Raw genomic sequence first — 21,967 nt, 5'->3', positions numbered from 1 at the left:
AAAAAAAAAACGTGGCTGACGTCAATCTTGCTTGCTAGCGCAAAATCATATCTAACTTGCTCAGATTTTTTGGGGGCTTCACATGACCCACCACTTGGCCCTTCAATTTGGATTTGGATCCCATTCGGATCCAAATTGTGGGGATCCTAGAAATCCTCACATCTTACTAATTCATCATGCATTGTGTGGTCAGAATTTATTATTATTTTATTTAAAATTAAACACAAGTTTAATACGAAAACTAACTGCACGATATACGATCAACGATTAGGATGTGGGGATCCGGCCAGGATCCTCTTCCCTTCAATTTGGCCCGCTGGAGGTGATTGTTTGGGTTAAATGACATGTTTCAAGCTCTTGTCCTTGCCATTCATCAATACACAGAAGTCTTAGGACTCGTTTGAAAAATAATTTTAAATGAGTGAAATCACTTTTGAAAAAGCATTTTCTAGTAAAAATGCAAGTTAATCATGAAAATTAATTGAAATGCTTCTTATAAGAAAAACATAACTGATGTTTTTTACATGAAGCACTTGAAATGTATTTGAACAAAAAATATTTTATCTAAAAACGCTTTTAGCAATTTTAAAGCACTTCCCAACCAAGCTCTTAATCTATTTTATAGAGTGAGGATCCTCGCCGGACCTTCTTTGTGAGGATCTTGGGATCTTCAAATCACGTTTGTACATTTATGGTAAAAAACATTGTAATTTTTTAATTTAAATTTAAATATAAATATAAACAGTATCTGACGAAAATTGATCGTACAATGTACAATAAACGGATGTGATTGAAGGATATCTAAAATTCTCACAAAGAGAACCCAAGAAGAATACTCTCTCTATTTTGTAACACTTGGAGTACTGTTTGAATACCAGACACTTTGAAATCTTATTCCAAAAAAGGCCATGCAATCACAGGACAACATATCATCCTATGACGTGGCGACCAATACACGATTTACCAGAACACCCTTGCACATCCAATAGACCGGCAATATATCAGTCTCCTCACTCTCCTCACTCACAGCAGAGTCGTCTCCTCCTTCAGTCTTCGCTCTCCATCCCCAGCCGAAAACCCAAAAATAATCCCAGACGAGCTTCGTTTTCTGGTTCTGTGGATGGTGGATCTATCCACACCCGTATGCTTCTGAAGGATCCGAACCCGTTCTGTTTCGTTCGGTAACTGCAAAATGAGGATCCGTTTTAAATCTGCGTTTTGTGTTATGATCGTCCTGGTTTGTTTGGGAGCGTCCGGAATCGGTTTAGTTTCGGGTCAGAATCGGAGGCCCAAGAATGTTCAAGCCGCGGTTCGGGCCAAGTGGTCGGGTACTCCATTGCTCCTGGAAGCCGGGTACGCTGCTTTCTTTCGAAATTTTATGTTTTGATACTTCTGGAATTGATTGTGTCGGTAAAGTTTGAGTTATGAAGTTGTTGGTGATGTCGAAACCGTTATTGTTTTACGCTACTGCGAAGCGGATGCTTTTACAAATTAGGAAGATGATGATTGAGTTGGCGTGCGTTTTGGAAACCATGGAAGGGGCAACGACATGAGGGATGTAATCCCAAAATTGTAAAAGTTTTGTAGGAAGTGAAAAAAACGGAGCGGGTTTCTTTCGTAAGAGAAATGTGAAAGCAAAATTCAATTTATTTTTAGTTGGAGATGGTCAATTTTAAACTAATTTGAACACTTCATTCTAATATAAGTAGAAATGAAATAAAATTTTAATTTGATATTGTTTAGATGACCGAAAAATGATTCCTTTCATTAATAAACTAGCATTGGGTCTGTCCTATTTGTCATACGAGTCAACAGAATGAGCTACTGTATCTTGAAGGGGATGACCGTCTTGAATGTACTTTTATGTTCCATAATAACTTAAAACAAGCACATCGAAGTGCTTCCTCTGAAAGTCTTAAATAACGAGAAATTTGAGGTGGTTTTTGAGTTAGAGAAATAAGTGTGTTGGAACTTGGATGCACATTGGATTTTCTCCATTTGGAAGTTTGGAAGTTTGGAAGTTTTTTCGGTGGAAAGAGAAGGAGGGTAGTGCTTGGGAGATGTGCTATGATGGTAATTTTCTTGGTGGTATTGGAAGAAAGGAATATGAGGAATTTTGAGAATGTTATCGCTGATGAGATGGAGTACTTTTTTGCGGTTTTTGTGGGCATCTGTAGCTTTGGAGTTCAGAGATCTCTTTTTCTGTCATTTGATCAAATTTGAAGGCTTCTATATTGTAATTCTGTGTTTGTCTTTTGTTTCTTGTTAAAGAAAGAAGTAGCATATATTATGAGTATTGTGATTGTATGATGGTTAGAGCAGAATCATGTTTATGAGATGATTATTCTTTAGATAAGTTAAATTTTGGAGTTCGAATTCTTGATTGCAATCAGCAAATTATTTTCATCTGCTTTTGTAAATATAGTTTATTTCATATATGGTGCCTTTCCTAAGCTATTATTGGCTTCCTGTTTTTTAATGCAGTGAATTACTATCTAAAGAACAAAAAGACCATTTTTGGGACTTCATTGATGCCTGGCATCATAGTGAGAAGGATGATGCTGAATCTTATACTGCTAAGGGCTGCCTAAAAAAAATTGTAAAGCACGGGCTCTCTATTTTAGACAAACCACTGGCATCTTTGTTTGAATTCTCCCTCATGCTGAGATCTACATCTCCAAGATTGGTTCTTTATCGGCAATTAGCTGAGGAGTCTCTGTCTTCTTTTCCTCTGGTTGATGAAACTAATTCAAGCAATGACGGTGGAATTTCTGAAACAAATGAGCTTATGGAAGGTCAAAGGTCAGATCTTTTGAACATTGGTCGAAACCCGAAGAGCCCTAATGGGAAATGTTGTTGGGTGGACACTGGAGGTGCACTGTTCTTTGATCCAGCAGACTTGAAAATTTGGCTTCAAAGTCCAAGAGATTTGTGAGTACTCTCTTGAATTTTGCCTGGTTCTCTATCTCTAGAAAGAGTATCCATATTGGGAACACTTCCTTACTTTATTTTTCTTGTTTCTCAGTTCTGGAGATTCATTTCAGCAGCCTGAACTTTTCGAATTTGATCACATCCATTTTGATTCAAGTATTGGAAGTCCTGTTGCTGTTCTTTATGGAGCTCTTGGAACTGATTGCTTTAGGGAGTTTCATCTCACCCTAGTTGAAGCTGCAAAAGAGGTTCACATCATGTTATATACTTTATATCCCCTTGGACATTAGATTGATTAATCACAGTACAGTAAAGTTTGATTGCTCTTATTTGTTTGAGAAGTCTAAAAATTGGGTATAAATCATATTATAATTGAGGAATACATGAGGGGAGGTGAGTGGGTGAACCATAATAATAGGTGCAGCGAAGTACTGTTAATTCTAGATTGTTAGAAGTTTTTCTGGAAAGACATCCCGAATGGCTACACCTGTTTTTGAGTTGCTTCCAGGTCGTTTTGGGTGGGTGCTATTAAGTTCTGGGAGGATGTTTGGGTGAGGTAAAATATTTGGATACGGTTCAAAGAAGACGGCCTTCTGTCTTTATTTCTGCCCCCTGGTGTTGTGTGTAGGAAGGATTCTGATTACAGATCACTTATTGCTTCATTGAGCTTTGATGTATTCTTTACGGTCACAACTACTCGTGGAGACAGGCTTATAGTCTCCTCTAATATCATGCAATGCTTTGTTGTGCGAGCAATTTAATTTTTTTTGGGATAATATGGAGTTGGCTCGTTTATGGGGATAGGGTCCCTTTTTGGTCTTCTCTGTGGGCATCACTTTAGAAAGTTGTCATTTTCTGTTATTTTATTCGACTGGGTGGCAGCTGTTATGTAATTTTTATGATGTATATTGCATCTCGGTAGCTTAAGATTGGTAGTTCTAGTTCATCGTTTCAATCGTGGATTTCTTGTTCACATTTCCTGTACTGTGTGACTGTTAATAAAAACACTGTTTCTTAAAAAAAAAGAAAAAAAAAAGAAAAAAAAAGGCAACTATGCCCAGATTCAGGGTAGTAAACACAAGAGAGAGAATTTACTTAATTTGTCACCTTTTGTTCTTTTTGTTCATTTTCTACTTTTTCCTTTTCAAGAGGATAGGTACTAACTTTTTGTCGTATGATCTCATGATGCTGCTTTATGTTTAGAGTCTTTGTACTGGTTATCTCTTTTATGTTCTGTTATACATGTATTTTTATATGTATTGCTCATATGTAAGAAAGGTGAGTGTTGCATGCATAATTTTTTGCACATATTACAAATCTTTGTTTGCTTGATAATTCTTAGTGTGTGCTTGTATGTAATATATGCAAAATCTTTCTAAAAGATTGGTCTGAAACTTCCAGGGAAAAGCTAAGTATGTTGTTAGACAAGTGTTACCTTCTGGCTGTGATGCCAAGATTGACCGTTGTGGTGCTGTTGGTACAAGAGATTCATTAAACTTGGGAGGCTATGGAGTAGAACTTGCTTTGAAGAATATGGAATATAAGGCTATGGATGATAGCGCTATAAAGAAAGGTTAGAATAATTGATTCTAGCTGTTGCTCTTGATTCTTCTGTTGGCTTGTCTTCTCAAGCTTTTGAGGCATGTCCCAGTATCTTAAGGATTTTTGAATGCATAAAACGAAATAGGTATTGAACTGTTTCTTGATTAATAATAATATATATGAAAGAAGTGTGATGACAGTTAAATTGAAAACTTTATAAATCCCAAAATGTGTGAGGCATACACTATCCTTAGTCTTGAAAATCTTATATATGTTTCTGTTTCTAATAACCAAGTAAACCTGATAAACTCAGACCTGTAGTCTTAACAAAAAACGAGATTACGATGGAATGAGTGAATAAAATTGTCTACGAATCAAGCTTTTGAGATAGAATCATGTTTTCCGCTCAGTTTCGAAACCAGTGATACGTTTGCACTTTAAAGCATCGCTACTTTTCCATAAACTATGAGAGTGCAATTGGATTCCACTTGAGCAAGTTACATATAACCATTTTCTTATTTTGTTTCAAGATAGTCAACACTTACTCAGAAAAAATATGAAAACTTTCAACTACTTTAAACAAGTAATACCAATAATTACCAGAGATATAGAAAGTTTGTAAAGCTGCTTAGCCTCCTAAACATGCATGAATGGGTACCTAAGTCATACTGCTGACCAACTTAACCTGAGATCCAGAATTAGTTGCTTACACATGCACACAATATCTTGAGTAGCTCAAGCCTCAACACAACTTGAATATACTCTACTCTCTTTACTCTTCTTCCAAAAATAGGCTTGACTCTCTTTACAAAGAGTCAGTTAAGCTTGAAAATTGCAAATTTCCTGAAATATGAATTGGACACTTTTGAATATTTTCTTTTTCTTCTTTTCTTCACATCTTCATGTTTTTTGTTATTTTTTTTAATTGCAGGAAACAAATATATGTTTAGTGCGTGTACTCATGTTTAATTGTTCGTAGAATTTTTTTTTTTTTGGGTCAAAATATTCCTCAGAAGTACCGGGTTTATGTTACAGGTGTCACATTAGAAGATCCCAGGATTGAAGATCTCAGCCAAGAAGTCAGAGGGTTTATATTCTCCAAAATTCTGGTTTGTTTTCCTTGATATAATGGCACAAGTTATAATAAATTTTATTATTAAAAAGATTCCAAGTTTTAAGCATGGACACTCTTACTCTCTTTGGTTTTCACTGGAAAGCTTAATTTTTTTTTTACATGAATGCCATTGTATTTTCCCTTTCACTAATGACACAAATTGAGTCCAAGAATTTTCATAAGTCTTAGACTGGGAAAATATCAAAACAAATCCAGAAGAAGAATTTGAAACAGCTTTTGTTTCAATTTCTTTTGTCCTTTGATTATTGGAAACAGAAAGAGGGAATAAATAGAAAAGGGAACAAGAAATTCTTAGGTTTATCTGATTATTACCTGTAGGTTTTGGTTATCTATTCATGATTTTGTTCATATCAGAGATAATACGAACTTGATCAGGAATAGATGAGTTTCCAAACTGAGTATGAAATTTAGTTGCAGTTCACATTAGAATTTTTTTGTTTGTTTTTGTTTTGTTTTTTTGTTTTTTTTTAAATTAATTTGAAAACTGGTTTTTCTTCTACTTTCTTTTTTCTATTTTAAAATACATAAATAAACAAAAAAAGAAATCTGACATAACTAACTACCCATGTTTGAATGTTTTGAATTTAAAGTTTTCTTGGCATTTACCATTTTATCCCAGTAATTAAATTGTCTATCATTTGGATTCCAAGTTAGGGAAGGGCAATTTTAGGCATTATGAATGTTTCACCCTTTTTGCCTCTTAACATTATATATACTATATAGAGATAAAAGGGGAATGTTTGTATATGAATTAGTATGCATCTTTATTTTCTGGATGGTATTCTGTACATTTTATTTGAGATACCAATTTATACCATGTTTAACAATCAAATTGTGAATATAATGTCTGGATTTTCATAATCCACAGATATACCATACGTAGATTAATTTAGTTACAGGAAATTATAGGGAAGATGGGTTGGAAGGGTTACTGGACCCAACTAATATTAAACAAAAGAAAATAGTGGACACATTAAAGCTTGTAGTCTTATGATAATATCATTGCTGAAATAACAGGAATCCAGTTTTGTATTTTTTCCTGTGGGGGTTATTTTCAGGGTATGACTAACAAATCACTAAAATACGTGGAAAGAATTTGAACTAAACTTATTCCAAGAATTTGAAGCCCTCTTCAAAAAGTTTGATTAATAAATCATGTGGTTGTCAGAATTAAGGAAATATGATTAGTTTTGTGATTAAAGCTAGAGCAATGATTGGAATGAAACATTAGAAGTCAGATGTTTGATTGGAATGAAACATTATAAGTCAGATATTAGAAGGTAGGCATCTTTAAAAAGACCAATTGCCATCTGGTTTAGCATTAAAGTTTTGTCGAGTTGTTTTGATGCATCTCTGTGAGTGTGTGCACACTTGCCATGATCTGATGGTATTATTAACAATGTCAGTTGTGATAAGAATGGAGTTATTGTAGTTTGTGGATAATGAATAATTTTGAAGCCAGGATGACATTATTTGCTCCGTTCACTTTGCAGGAACGCAAACCTGAACTCAGTTCAGAGATAATGGCATTCAGGGATTATCTTTTGTCATCAACAATATCTGACACACTTGATGTTTGGGAACTAAAAGGTATCTGCAAATTAAGGCTTTTCTCCTGATTTTGATGAACTACAGTATCCTTACGGTTTTCCGTTCAACAGATTTAGGACATCAAACTGCACAGAGGATAGTTCAAGCCTCTGATCCTTTGCAAGCAATGCAGGAAATTAATCAAAATTTTCCGAGCATCGTCTCTTCCTTATCTCGCATGAAGGTAAAGAATTTATTTGCACAGTTGAGTTTGATTGAATCTTAAAGTAATGTCTCTTCCTTATATAAGTTTTTAAAATATTTCAGAATAGATATTTTTATTATTGCTATTGTCATCTATTTACTGATCGTTTTCTTGCAGCTCAATGATTCAGTTAAAGATGAAATAAGTGCAAACCAGAGAATGATCCCACCTGGCAAGTCCTTAATGGCTCTGAATGGTGCTTTACTCAATATTGACGATATTGACCTTTATCTGTAATGCTTTTGCTCTCACTGAATTTCTTTTCATCTTTTGACACCAACAGTTTATAGTATCACCTAGTGGTGAACTGGTGATACATGTGGTTGTTTGTCATTACCAATTTAGAAAGTGCTCAACATTTCTGTTGTTCATTTGACACTCATTCAAGTGTGTACAAGTTTAATGCTCAACTTTGTTCTACCTCTGACTTTGCATTTCTTTAATATTCTCTTAGGTTGTTTGATTTGGTTCATCAGGATTTATCATTGGCTGATCAGTTTTCAAAGTTGAAGGTAGGCATTCAATCTTAGCTATGATTAGCTGGAAGAGTGTACATGATGGGCTAATATGTGGCCAAGTTAGTAAATGACCTGTTCACTCCATCAAATGAAATGCTAACCTTGAATTTTTGAATTCACCCAATGTTATAGTTTTAAATATGTGTACTTTCACCCCATTCCCTCTCTGTTTTTATTTTGCTTTATAAATTACTTGTCTTTTAGAAGCAATTTTTTTGGTTGCGAAATGTGATTAAGAGAAACAACTTTTAGATTAAAATTTCGTTAACAGGTGACCTTAGTTACGCATATGACCTGACACCATCATTAATCTTCATTGTTCAATCACTTGATTACCTTTGAATAGAGTACACTGGGAACCCTTGGTTTTGTATGCCAATAGTTTTTATTTTTTATGCTTAAAAATATTTACCATGGTCCAGGGTGAGATGTCAGATGCTCATCCTCTATGAGTTAATTCCGGCTCGGATAATGGATTAGGAATTGGGCTAGGTTGAGCTTGGTCTAAGGTCATTGCATATCTGACTTTTAGTTACTAAGCTCCTGGCCTAGCTCTGTAATCTACTTTCAACTGTGATCTATAATAGCCTTGAACAATGTTATTCAATGCATTTTATCATAGCCTTTAAGTTCTCTGACTTTGTTCTTACTATCAATTATCACAGATTCCTCATGGCACTATACGGAAACTCCTGGCGAGTCTGCCTCCTCCAGAATCTAATATGCTCCGTGTAGATTTTCGTTCAGATCATGTTCAGTATCTGAATAACATAGAAGAAGATGATATGTATAGACGATGGAGGAGTAATCTAAATGAGGTGGATATATCGCTTCTTTCAGCATTTTTCTTTCTCAGTTTTGGATGGCATTGAATTTCCATGATTTTCTGGAAATATGATCCCTACAATTTATTTTGTGTAGATTTTGATGCCAGTCTTCCCCGGTCAGCTACGTTATATTCGCAAAAACCTTTTCCATGCAGTTTCTGTTATTGATCCATCAACTGTTTGTGGTCTTCAGGTGAGGTTTATGTTTCTTTACCAAGTTATATGTGATATTCATGCTTCATGTTATTTTGCTGGTTATACTTGTTGATCGTTTTATTATTAAAATCTTGCAGTCCATTGACATGATTTTGTCTCTATACGAGAACAATTTTCCTATGAGATTTGGAGTTGTACTGTATTCTTCAAAGTTCATCAAGCAGATTGAAACTGGGGGCAGTGAAGATGACCATGAAATTGAAGAGGATATGTCCAGCTTGGTAATTTCTTCTATTGCCTTTCTTATTTCATTATTCTTTGTGGGTATTTAATTAAAACTACTCCTTGGCCAGCTTCCATATGTCCCTGCTATCAACTCAAAATACAAAATATTGTTCATGGCTTACAACAGCAATTCTTGAAAATGTTTTTTCTTTGCAGATTATACGTCTCTTCATTTATATAAAGGAGAATCATGGAATTCAAACGGCTTTCCAGTTTTTGAGCAATGTGAGTGTGATCCCATGCTTCTGTCAAATTTTTATTTGTATCAATAACAGAAGTCGTGTTATAAAAATATACGAAAGTTTTTCGCTTAAACCAATTAAAATACGAGAGTGACAAGATGTCCAGAAAGACATAAACAGCAACCGGATAATGAATGTGACCCCCATCCTCAATTTAAAACCTCTATGAAACTCCATAAAATTAACTAATAGCGGCTTTGCAGTTAAGCCATATATCCGAAGACAAAATGTCTAATCTCTAAGGAAACATAGGCCCATAGGGATGACCATAAACAGACTTTCTATCTCAACTCATTTCTTTTGCTGATTGTATGTTCCTCAATGATCGGCCTATTTCTTTCCATGATTGCTCTTCATCTACTTTTCTGCTGTAATGATGTCGCAATATTGTTTTATTGACTATTCTAAAGCAAGCACCTGACCTGATCCTTGGTAAGAACGTTGAAATCCGGTATTTGTTTGTTATTTTTTTTCTCTGCTGCTTAACTAGACTTACTTTATCCACTATAGAATTTAGGTGCACCTTAGAAAAAAAAAGCGACACATTGTATCTTGTACTTAAACACAGTGATATTCTTTTACTGCTGAATAATAATTTTCTATTTTAGTATGTAGCCTCGTTTGAAAATAATTGGGGCCTCATGCTAAACTCATTCAGTGAGAGACCTTAGATAAGGAGAAGTGCCAAATGAAAACCCTTTACTTTTTTATGTTGACTTTCTCTTGTAATTTAAATGATTTCAAATGGTCTCTTTATTTTCCAGTCACTCTCTGGTGTAATGTTGCTTTTCGATATGTGGTGACATTTGTTGATGCTATTTTTGACTTGTAAGACAATGCTGTGGGAAATAATAGTTCATAATTCTCATGCCTAAAGAATGTTATTCTGCTTGATTCTGGACGCATGTCAGATAAACAAATTGCGGATTGATTCTGAAGATTCTGCCGATGATGCTCTTGAAATGCACCACGTGGAAGGAGCATTTATAGAAACTGTATTGTAAGTGTTTCACAGATTTTATGGTGATATCAATACTTGTATGTTAATGAGGAGGGCCTTGTAAACAAACATACATATTCTTTATTATATTTTCGGGTGATCTGAAATATGTTCTCATTCTCCTTTTCTAGGCCCCAGACAAAATCTCCTCCTCAAGATTTATTGCTAAAGCTGGAGAAGGAGCAAACTTTCAAGGAACTTTCGCAAGAAAGCTCCATGTTTGTCTTTAAGCTGGGTTTGGCTAAGCTCCAGTGTTGCCTGTTGATGAATGGCCTTGTGTTGGAGTCTAATGAGGTGTTGTTTGAGATCTTTTGATAAATCTTCACAATAATAAATCTAATTACCTAAGAGTTAAGTAGAATACTTGAGTACATTATGGCACCCCGATCCCCAGAGCGAAATGGTGATCCCTCCCCCTAATGGGGTCCCAGGAGGGATGATCTATCAGCAGTTGTAATAATTAATATTTCCACCACCATCCAGAATCAATTGTAGGTGACAGCCTGAAGTTCCTAAAACTGAAGCAGTCAATATCTCAATATTGTTGCTCAGAGGATTGTTCAACTTTTAGGCTATCTGACTTTCTGATTAATTTATTAGGGCCCCTTTGATACCCGTTTTGATTTTAGTTTTAGTTTTTGTGCTAGAGATAGAAAGGAAATACATGGGAGAAATGAGGGATATCGAACAATGGAGGAAGGATGGTGGGAGAGACGTAGAAAGAAATTTATAGAGAAGGGCACACAAAATGAAACTAAAAACCAAAACTATTGATGTTATTTTCACTTTCAAGATGTATTTTCACTCATCTTTATTTCTTCCCCTCTTCCACACCCTTCATCCATCATTTCCTCCATATACCTTTCTCATATCTGAAGCACAAAAAAGAGAGAACTAAAAACCAAAACCAAAATTGTTATCAAAGCGGCCCTTAGACAATTGGATATGTTTGATCATTTTGAATTCCCTACCTGTTGGGCGACTATAGTTAAACTCAGCTATCATTACACCTCTCTTTATAGGGGATGTGAATTCCCAGATTCAGCTTTAGAAGGCACAATCTCAACATGCAATATGGCTAACATATCAAAATTTGTCATTCTTGCACTTGCAATTTGATTTTGATTTTTACCTGTCAACTTCAGTTTTATCCACTTTATAATATTTGCCTCTAGTTATTTTATTAAGCTACAGTCACATGTTATAAACCATGATTCGTTTTGGTTACATTGATCAGGATTCTCTTATAAATTCCATGAATGATGAGCTACCCAGAATACAGGAGCAAGTGTACTATGGGCATATAAATTCCCGAACAGATGTTCTTGACAAGTTTCTGTCAGAAAGTGGCACTACTCGCTATAATCCACAGGTGGAAGCATTTAACAAAGCTTTTAATCCAAAATTTAGAATAATTAGTTACGGTAATGATAGTCCATGTATCTCAATGGTTTAACATGTAGTGTGGGTTTGTAGATTATTGCTGGTGGAAAGCCAAGGTTCATTTCTCTGCCTACATCTGTTCTTGGAGGGGATGGTGTCTTAAATGATATTAACTATTTGCATTCTCCCGAAAGTAAGCTTTTTTTTTAGGTTGAAAATATTAGTTCACACGTACTGTTTTGCTCAGTTAATTATAACACATGGTTTATTTTGATTGCACCCAGCTATGGATGATTTGAAGCCTGTGACCCATCTTCTAGCTGTTAATATCGCATCAAAGAAAGGGATGAAGCTGCTTCATGAAGGCTTACAATATCTGGTTAAGTTTTGGACTGTGATACTAATCTCACATGAATTCTTCAAATTTATATTAAGCGTTTGCTGTCATCATTTCACTCTAAATCTAAACATGTTCATCACTATTATCATAATTATTACGTTGCTTTATGTTTTATATTTATTCTTTTTACTCTTAATTCAGATAGAAGCGTCCAATCGCGCTCGAGTAGGTGTGCTTTTCAGTGTGAATCAGGATGCTGATGTCTCTAGTCATCTTTTTGTGAAGGTGTTTGAAATCACTGCATCCTCGTATAGGTTTGTATTCGTATCGAACCTTAATGGGTTATCTGTCAATGGATGCATAACTCATATTAAATTTTCATTGACTTATTGTGCAGCCATAAGAAAAATGTGTTAGATTTCTTGGATCAGATGTGCTCATTCTATGAACATAATTATTTGCTTGCATCATCTAAGGGTGCCGAAAGCACTCAAGAATTTATAGATAAAGTGTGCGAATTGGCTGAGGCTAATGGGTTATCATCAAAGGCCTACAGATTTTCCCTTTCTGAATTTTCTGATGAGAAATTGAGAAAATCTATGAATAAGGTATGCATTTATCTGTATGCTTTGGCTTTTGTTTTTTTTTTTCCTTTAAATGTAAGTTTACTACTTTCACCAGATGTCTACTGTTCTGATAAAAACTGGCTTGCTAGAGGTCCTCACGAATAGTTCTATGAATTCTCTCTGATCAAACCGTGGTTATCTATTGTGAGAAAGTTCTTATGACAGCTGTTTATGATGGTTTCCAGGTATCCCAATTTTTGTACAGGCAGCTTGGCCTTGAATCTGGTGTTAATGCAGTCATTACTAATGGAAGGGTAAGTCTTCTTAGTAGACATTCTACTTAGTTGAATGTCATATTAAATGTTATTTCAACTCTTTTAAATAAATAAGATTTGTTTGTTGGAAAGAGACTCTAAGAAAAAACTTGGAGTACTTGGATCTAACAGAAGACCTGGCACAGAACCGAGTGCAATGGCATTCTAGGATTCATACAGCCGACCCCACTTAGTGGGATAAGGCTTTGTTGTTGTTGTTTGCATGACAATCCGTTCCTTTGATCACTGTTGCTTTGTTTATTTGAAGTTAAAGATAGTCTAGAGATTTAGTATTTTTAAATGATTATCTTTGCATTAAGTTCCCCAATCTTGGCAGTTATGCCTTTATTAATGAATCATTATCCGATAGGTGACAGTTGTAAATGATGGTGGCACATTCTTGAGCCATGATTTACGTCTTCTAGAGTCTCTAGAGTTTGCCCAGAGAATAAAGCACATTGTGGAAATTATTGAGGAAGTGAAGTGGGAGGATATGGATCCTGACATCCTAACAAGGTTTGTTAGTTTTAACACTTATTTTCTATAGCCGTACAATGTGCACTGCTGACTACAACAGCTTAAAATTCTCTTTTTTTCCACCCGTCTTCTATGTATTTGGAAGATCCATCCTCCGTTGTAAATACATTAGGGTAAAAAGAACTGTCCATATTACTGTTCTTATTGGGAGTGAATAATGATATTGATAGGGTCAGCAGAGGCCACTGATCTATCTGTAAATCCGGACTCGACTGTCTGATAAGCACCTGTATTCATTGTATTATGTGTTAAAATGATTCATTAATAAAATGATTTCACGTTTTTTATACTGATCAATTTGTCCATAAATATTTCTGTAAATTCAAGTCATCAGAAGTTGTATCAACAGCACTACTTTCATTTTTGAACAGGGGATTGGTGGCTATTTTTCTGTGATATTTTTTCTTCACTAGAGTTTTCTTTCTTGAAATTGATGTTGATCTTATATGTTGGCTGTATTCTTTTTTATTTGTGGAAAGACTGATGGTGATTTTTAAAATGATTCGTGCAGCAAATTCATTAGTGATACTATAATGTCTGTGTCATCTTCCATGGCTATGCGGGATCGAAGTTCTGAAAGTGCCCGCTTTGAAGTTTTGAGTGCACAATATAGGTAAACAGATAATTGGTTCTTTGAGTGGATGTATATATGTGGAAACTACAACTATATGGCTCATTATCATTCATTTTCACTGTACTTTGTAGACAGTTTTGATGTTATTGTTTGATATCCAATATTAATAGAAAAGCACTGATGTGTTCTTCAGCGACGATTCTCCTGGATACCTTGGGGTATATAAATTATCCATTGTTTGATGTTGTGTGCAAATTCATTTAATTATTCATGGTTAAGAGAAGGTCATTGTTATTGCTTGTTGAGATTATTGTCACGGATAGGTCTAAGTTATGTGATTTTGATGTCCTTTTATATCTTACACTTATTTTTTCTTTATTCTTTGCAGTGCCATTGTTTTGAACAATGAAAATGCTAGTATTCATATTGATGCAGTTATTGATCCTTTAAGTCCATTTGGGCAAAAGCTATCATCAATTCTACGAGTCCTGTGGAAATACACACAGCCTAGCATGAGGATTGTACTAAATCCTTTGGTGAGTTACTTTTTGCTTCGTTGCTTGTACGTCATTTATGTGATACATGATCACCTTTACCTCTTCGGTGTTTCTTTCCATTTAAGTCGTTGCCATCTTTTCTACTCCATTTTGTCTGTCTGCAATAAAATTTGTTTCTTTTCCACAAAAAATAGATTACTTAATATGGAATGAACCACCCTTTTTGGGTCCACCTCATAATGTGATTTCTTGATCCAAACCATTCTTTTTCAGTTAGCTATTTGCTTATCATCTTAACTTTTTCAGTGTTTTATCAAATTCTCCAATGCTATTCATATGAAATATTGACTTCCGAGTTTTCTATTTTCATAGAATACTCGAGCAAGACAGCACACTTTTTCTGCCTTTACCCAGGTCTCCATAGCAGATAAAAGGATTCAACAAATTTCCTTGTCATAATCTTTCCTTCTTTATTATATACTTGTATGCATCCGAAGCTTAGATAACCTTTTTATTTTCCAAGTCTGACATTCTTCACCATATCAAAACATGACTAAAATCTGATTAATATCAATATAGATTTAGGCTTTCCTACCAGTGTTTGGTTTAACATTCAAGTCGACCTAGCAATTGCATGATCTACTCATGATTAGTACAGTCTTTTATTGATGGACTAAGAAACATATAATTGTTAATGGAAATTAAGAGAATGCAAAACACAGGAAAGCTGTCTAGTGGTTCACAGACCCTCACTAGCAAACTTTAAGAATGAGGACCAGCACAGAAAATCTAATCTTAAGACACTCACAACTTTCCAATCAGACAAAATAACCGAAAATGATCATTACTTTTACTCAAATGGGAAGCCCATGTGGATGCCCAAAACCAGACCCTCTTCCACAGAAGAAACAACCATCACAGCATGCCTCCCTGGCAAAACTACCGACACTTCTCATTATTGGCATGGAAAAATCAATAAATCATAATGGATTGGCATCAATAATGACGCCAATTTATTTTGACTATTACATAACTTCACTTTGTTCTGGATAGACTTCAAATTACAATAATTAAAAAGAGGTGTAGGTTCACTAGATTAAGGAAAAGAAGAGTAGTAAGACACTTCTAAATAAAACATAGTATCAGAATTTATTTATTTATGTTGGCGCTGTCTTTTGAGGTTTGACCTATTTTCATAAGTCATGATGTGGTATTACCTGTTTCACATTGAATTTTGAGTTCTACAAGTAATAACAAGGCTGTTATTTGATGTTTCACTGGGTATCTATATGTCGGTACGACTGTTTATAACCCACAAACACTATTTTTCAATTTCCATCAGTAAACCAAAGAGTCTGTAGTAAGTTTGCAGTTTACAAACACTATTTTTCAATTTCCATCAGTAAACCAAATAGTCTGTAGTAAGTTTGCAGTTTACTTACTACTCTGAAAGTACTTTGTAAAATCATTTGCAGGTGTAAATGTTTCTCATTGCACTTGCTACTACAGTACTATACTCTTAATACTTTCCACATTCTAACAATTGAATTCATGGCAGAGTTCTCTTGTTGATCTTCCTCTGAAGAATTACTACAGATACGTCCTACCAACAGTGGTAAGTCAGATGAATGTTTTGTTATAGCCCCAAAACTGTTGTCTCCATTGGAATGTAGACTCCGGTTTCACACTCTCAGTCGTGTCATATTTGCAGGATGACTTCAGCAGCACTGACTACACAATAAATGGGCCAAAAGCCTTTTTTGCAAACATGCCACTGTCCAAAACACTCACAATGAATCTTGATGTTCCTGATCCATGGCTAGTTGAGCCTGTTATTGCAGTGTGAGTTTCATCATTAACAAAGTTTGTAGTTGTCAAATATTCTTTCATTAGCTCTGCTTTGAACTATGTTACGTTATGAGTCACACTTTTTGTGCTTTGCCTTTGCTAAATTTGTTTTTAATTATACACAGCCATGACTTGGATAATATTTTGCTTGAGAATCTTGGTGAGACACGAACATTACAAGCCGTGTTTGAACTTGAAGCTCTTGTTCTTACTGGTATGATTGATTTGCTTTTTGTTTTTTAGATAAATTGCAACTTTGAACTACCTTGCAATTTTACTCCAAGTTAATGGTGAAGTGAGGGTTACCAACCATGTTGTGATATGCACTGACAAGTCATCTACAGGTCATTGTTCTGAGAAAGGTCACGATCCCCCCAGAGGCCTTCAGTTGATTATTGGTACCAAGAGTACTCCTCACTTGGTTGATACTCTTGTGATGGCCAATCTGGGTTATTGGCAAATGAAAGTGTCTCCTGGCGTTTGGTACTTGCAACTTGCTCCAGGTAGAAGTTCTGAACTTTATTTTCTGAAAGAGGACGGCAACGAAAGTGGGAGCAAAACATTATCCAAACGTATCACCATAGACGATTTACGGGGTAAAGTAGTTCACATGGAAGTAGCAAAGAAAAAGGGAAAGGAGCATGAGAAATTGTTGGTTCCTGATGGCGAAGACAACTCACATGATAATAAGGAGGTGAATTTTTGCGGTTATTTTGAAATATTAGTCTAATGCTTACTAATGTAGTAAGTTAATAACCAAACAAAAATAGTGTTTGTGTGCAGTCACACGCCCTTTCTTTTTGTATTTTTATTTCCTTTCTGTTGTTGTAGGGAAGTAGCTGGAACTCCAACTTCTTGAAATGGGCTTCTGGTTTTATTGGTGGTGGTGAGCAATCTAAAAAGAGTGAAAGTACTTCAGCGGTGAGGAATTTGAGCTCTTCCTTTCTTTACTTGAATTTAACTATAACATGATATCAGTTCCATTTTTTCTCTGGTTGTGATTGAAAAATACTCTCTTATCTGGTTTTGGATAATTATTAGGAGCAAGGAAAGGGTGGACGACATGGAAAAACGATTAATATTTTTTCTATTGCTTCTGGACACCTGTAAGTGCTTTTTCTTTCTTGAATTTATCTGCTTATTTACTTTATGCTTCCTCTAACAGTCTCTTTTGGGGTTGAAATACTGAGTCCGTGATGGCTTCTGCATCATTGTTTTGTTTATCTAGGGTTTTTTTTTTTTCATTTTCTGCCTTGTATTATAAGCGGACAGTAAAATATCACCTATTGATAATCAAATGCCATAGAGTCATGATGTCGTTGCATATTACTGGAATAATCAAGTACTTGATTCATGTACTAAACTTCATTCTTGTTTGTGTGAACTTTCAGACATTAATGATCAACATGGTGAACTTTTATAAGCCCTACACTCAGGATTTAAGTGTCTGAAAGTTTCTAGATTTTTGATAGAGGGCGTGCCATATGCTATAGTTGAACTTTTAATGTATTGAAATTAATTCTTTATAAAAAGATTTTAGTCCATGCCTTTACATGTTGGATTCAAAATTGTTTTGCACGGATCTCTGAAAAACGTTACGTTTTTGACGTCTTAGTTCCATAACTGAAATAATTTTTCACTTTGACAACTATAGTAATAATAATATGATAAAAAATAATAATGATAATGAATAATAACAATCATCATCATGGTAAGACTTTGCCTTCTTTTGATTTATTTGTTAAGCATGCAATCCCTTAATGACTTCCTTGTGGTATGTTTTGGCAGATATGAACGTTTTTTGAAAATCATGATTTTAAGTGTCTTGAAGAATACCCGTCGTCCGGTCAAATTCTGGTTCATAAAGAACTATCTTTCTCCTCAGTTCAAGGTTATTAAATGTTTAAGTTGTAAACTTTTCAAGGTTTTCGTTTACTTGCTGAGAACAAATGAGAGTGCTTAGCATGGATGCTCAGTCGTTATTGTTATATGCAGGATGTCATTCCACCTATGGCTCAAGAATATGGTTTTGAGTATGAACTGATCACCTACAAGTGGCCTACATGGTTGCACAAGCAAAAAGAAAAGCAACGGATTATTTGGGCCTATAAAATCTTGTTCCTTGATGTTATCTTTCCCCTTTCTTTGGAAAAGGTTTGACATTAAATATTTTCTAATTTGACCTGTTGCCTTATTGGGTTTTCATCTTTAGTGATACTCGTACATTTGACATCTACAATGTGTGCCAATATCTGCAGGTCATATTTGTTGACGCAGATCAAATTATTAGGGCAGACATGGGGGAGCTGTATGACATGGATATAAAAGGACGACCGCTTGCATATACTCCATTTTGTGACAACAACAAGGATATGGATGGATATCGGTTTTGGAGACAAGTAGTTACCAATAATGACATTTTTGTTTACTTTTTACTTTCTTTCTATTCTTCTTATGCATCCAGCAACCGTACTTGTTACCATTTTTTAGATCCATGTCTATTAGAAGTCTGAAGGAATAATTTCTTAAATCATATTTCTTTTTAATTCTTTAAGTCTTAAGGAATAATTTCTTAATTCATTATTGATTGCTCACATGTTGTCATTTTTCTGGAACAGGGTTTTTGGAAAGAACATTTACGTGGGAGATCTTACCACATAAGGTAACTACGTACTTTTGTTGACTTGGTTCATAAGGTAACTACGTACTTTAGTAAATTTATTTGTAGTACATAGCCATTATTAGATGGTTTGATAAATATCCTTCACTACCGGACTTCTCCCTACCCTTAGAAGGATCAATGTGTTGAATTCAACTTATATTGAAAATTTGTGAGTATAGGGAATCGAACTGACAATATATTCTTCTAAATCAGATACCATGATAAACTTATATTAGTTAACCATGGTTTCTAAAGCTTAAAACTTTCAGGATTTAAGAAAAAAAAAATAATTTACAAACAAAACAATAAAGAAAAACCGCAGGAGTTGACGTGTTGATTTTGTGCAGTGCTTTATATGTTGTCGATTTGAAGAAATTTCGAGAGACTGCAGCAGGAGATAATCTGAGAGTTTTCTATGAGACTCTTAGCAAGGACCCAAACAGTCTATCTAATTTAGACCAGGCAAGTGGTTACGTTTCATGATTCGCAGTTTTGATTGCACTATCTCATATTACTCTTCCAGTTTTGATGCAAGTGAAGCCAGAATTAGTGTTCAGATGTCTGTCTGAATGATTTCTGATTTTCATTGCATTTTAAGGCACTATAAATTGATCTTTTAGGACACGTTTCTAACAGTACCCTAACAACTGGGGCCCAACATGTGAAACATTTGATTAATTAGGAGGGAAATTTGATTGGTTTGTCATTATTTCCTAAGGCTTTACTATCATAAGGATATAGGCAAACAATTGCTTTAATCTTAAGTATTTCACTGGGGCATAAACTAAAAGAAATTACAACTGAAATTCTTCTTATGAATTTGTCTTAATCTTATCTATACATGCAAACAACGAAAATGGATCCATGCTTGCTGCCATCGAGTGAAAATAATTTACAAACACAACCCCGATCATTGTGTAAAAACACCAATGGAATATTTTTATTTCACTTGTTCCCTTTTGCACTATCAGCGAGATCTTCTCTCTCTCTCTCTCTCGAGGAGATAAAAATGAAAAATCAACAAACTGACATCGGGAAAACATCATTTGGAGGCTTGTTGTAGATTCATATTTCCGTTTTGTTTTCATTCATTATGCTAAATGCCATCATTCATATTTCAGGATCTTCCAAACTATGCTCAACATACAGTACCCATCTTTTCATTACCGCAAGAATGGCTGTGGTGCGAGTCATGGTGCGGTAATGCAACAAAATCCAAGGCAAAAACCATTGATCTTTGCAACAACCCCATGACGAAGGAACCCAAGCTTCAGGTAGATATGTGTTCCTTCGGTTTGTGATTTTTCACTTACTGAGCAGTGGGCTCGCACCTAGACCATATTATATCATTGTTTTTCCTGAATATCGTCGAGTCTTGCAGGGCGCTAGAAGAATAGTTTCTGAATGGCCAGATCTTGATTTGGAGGCAAGGCAATTCACTGCAAAGATCTTAGGTGACGAACTGGACATCCAAGAGCCTGCACCACTTCCTAATGAATCAGAGAAATCAGTGACCGGCAGTCCGGAGGAGGATCTTGAATCGAAGGCAGAGCTGTGAATATAACACACACTATGGTTCAATTCCAGTAGAGCAATTATTCAAAAGATCCGAGGTAACAGGTACACTTGCCACACAATTTGACCTCAGGGCGACGGCCCTTACAAACTCTCTACCTGTATGCTAAACAAGAGATTTCGGCTAATCAGCAGGAAGATAATGTGATATCGGTAAATAGAGGCTTTACAGGCTTTCTATGTCATTGCAATAGCAACTGAGACTCGTTCGGGCTTATTAATTATTAGCCCACGATACGCTTGAGAAAAAGAGATTTTGTCGCGCTAATTTACCAAGACTTCTTTTGTGAACGTTTGAAATTGGATGGATGACAAGAAAAATGAAAGATGTCTACTTTAGAATGGCTTTTGCTTCTTTAACTAGCTTCAAGATGGTATTTGTAGACAACGAATTTGACATATTTAAGCATTAAACATGTTTATTTTTACTTTACGACTATATCAAATCGCTTTCTGCGCAATTCAAGTGCTTTTCCAAAGGAGAACAACAAAACATTCAACAATGGTGATAGGATTTTTACCACACCGCAAAAGGGTTAAGAACACCTATAATACTTGTAAGAATGACAAAGATATTGTAGTATAAATGGTTCTAGCAAGGTCGTTCTCCACAAGGAGCATTAAATAATTTGCACCAAACCAAATTTCAGTTAATTATTGTAAAACAAAGATTTGGAATGATTGATTTTATGATCTAATTTAATAAAAATAAATTTAATTAAAGAGAGTAGAACAATCTACAAGCACTAGGGATCCACCGTCACCCTAACAATCTTATATAGTTCTCCTAATTACTTATGACCTATATATGCATATTTCGAAGGTTAGGTTTTCCTAAAACATGCCTACTTGGACTCCCAAAATAGAGCGTCTATCAAACATGCAATCCGTCTGTGATATTCAGATCAAATCTAAAAATGCATGATCATTAAGTTTTGTGAAACCTTTTGAAAAACCATGCAACCCTTAAGACGTGATATTCTTTCTAAGTGAACTTGCACATATTAGCCACAAAAAGCCTTCGTCAATTTCAGGGACTGACCTTCGACCAAAATTGCATCAAATTACTTTTCTAAACATCCTAATGGTTGCGAATCATCAAGACATTTAGATAGTTTAAACCAGTGATTTTCAAAAACCTGCGTGCATATTATCACAAGCAACTTGAAAAAAAACTACATATTCTTACTAAGCCTCGTGGCCTCAACCCCTAGCAAAAAGGGAATTAATTACACATATT

The 21,967-nt window shown here is 35.1% G+C and overlaps 1 protein-coding gene across 1 annotated transcript; it reads left to right on the top strand.

Annotated features, from left to right (window-relative positions):
• The first annotated feature begins 1,128 nt into the window (after positions 1-1,128).
• Positions 1,129-21,069, top strand: LOC103940000 (UDP-glucose:glycoprotein glucosyltransferase). The gene is given in 38 exon segments (XM_009350081.3): positions 1,129-1,191; positions 1,193-1,353; positions 2,485-2,931; positions 3,026-3,179; positions 4,333-4,504; positions 5,509-5,582; positions 7,102-7,198; positions 7,270-7,382; positions 7,521-7,636; positions 7,858-7,915; positions 8,587-8,739; positions 8,843-8,941; positions 9,042-9,185; positions 9,346-9,414; positions 10,343-10,431; positions 10,563-10,725; positions 11,669-11,803; positions 11,908-12,007; positions 12,099-12,193; positions 12,356-12,468; positions 12,552-12,762; positions 12,966-13,034; positions 13,405-13,550; positions 14,083-14,184; positions 14,534-14,681; positions 16,201-16,257; positions 16,354-16,484; positions 16,616-16,704; positions 16,835-17,184; positions 17,322-17,411; positions 17,532-17,596; positions 18,279-18,381; positions 18,486-18,644; positions 18,749-18,889; positions 19,109-19,152; positions 19,500-19,614; positions 20,274-20,426; positions 20,534-21,069. Coding segments are annotated over 38 exon segments (4,950 nt in total). The 5' UTR covers positions 1,129-1,143; the 3' UTR covers positions 20,711-21,069.
• The last annotated feature ends 898 nt before the right edge of the window (positions 21,070-21,967 follow it).

This window comes from the organism of the source record quoted next, unplaced genomic scaffold (genome assembly GCF_019419815.1).
Source record: "Pyrus x bretschneideri cultivar Hongxiangsu unplaced genomic scaffold, Pyrus_bretschneideri_v1 Contig265, whole genome shotgun sequence".
Taxonomy (NCBI): Eukaryota; Viridiplantae; Streptophyta; class Magnoliopsida; order Rosales; family Rosaceae; genus Pyrus; species Pyrus x bretschneideri.
This window is presented reverse-complemented; position numbering and strand designations above follow the sequence as displayed.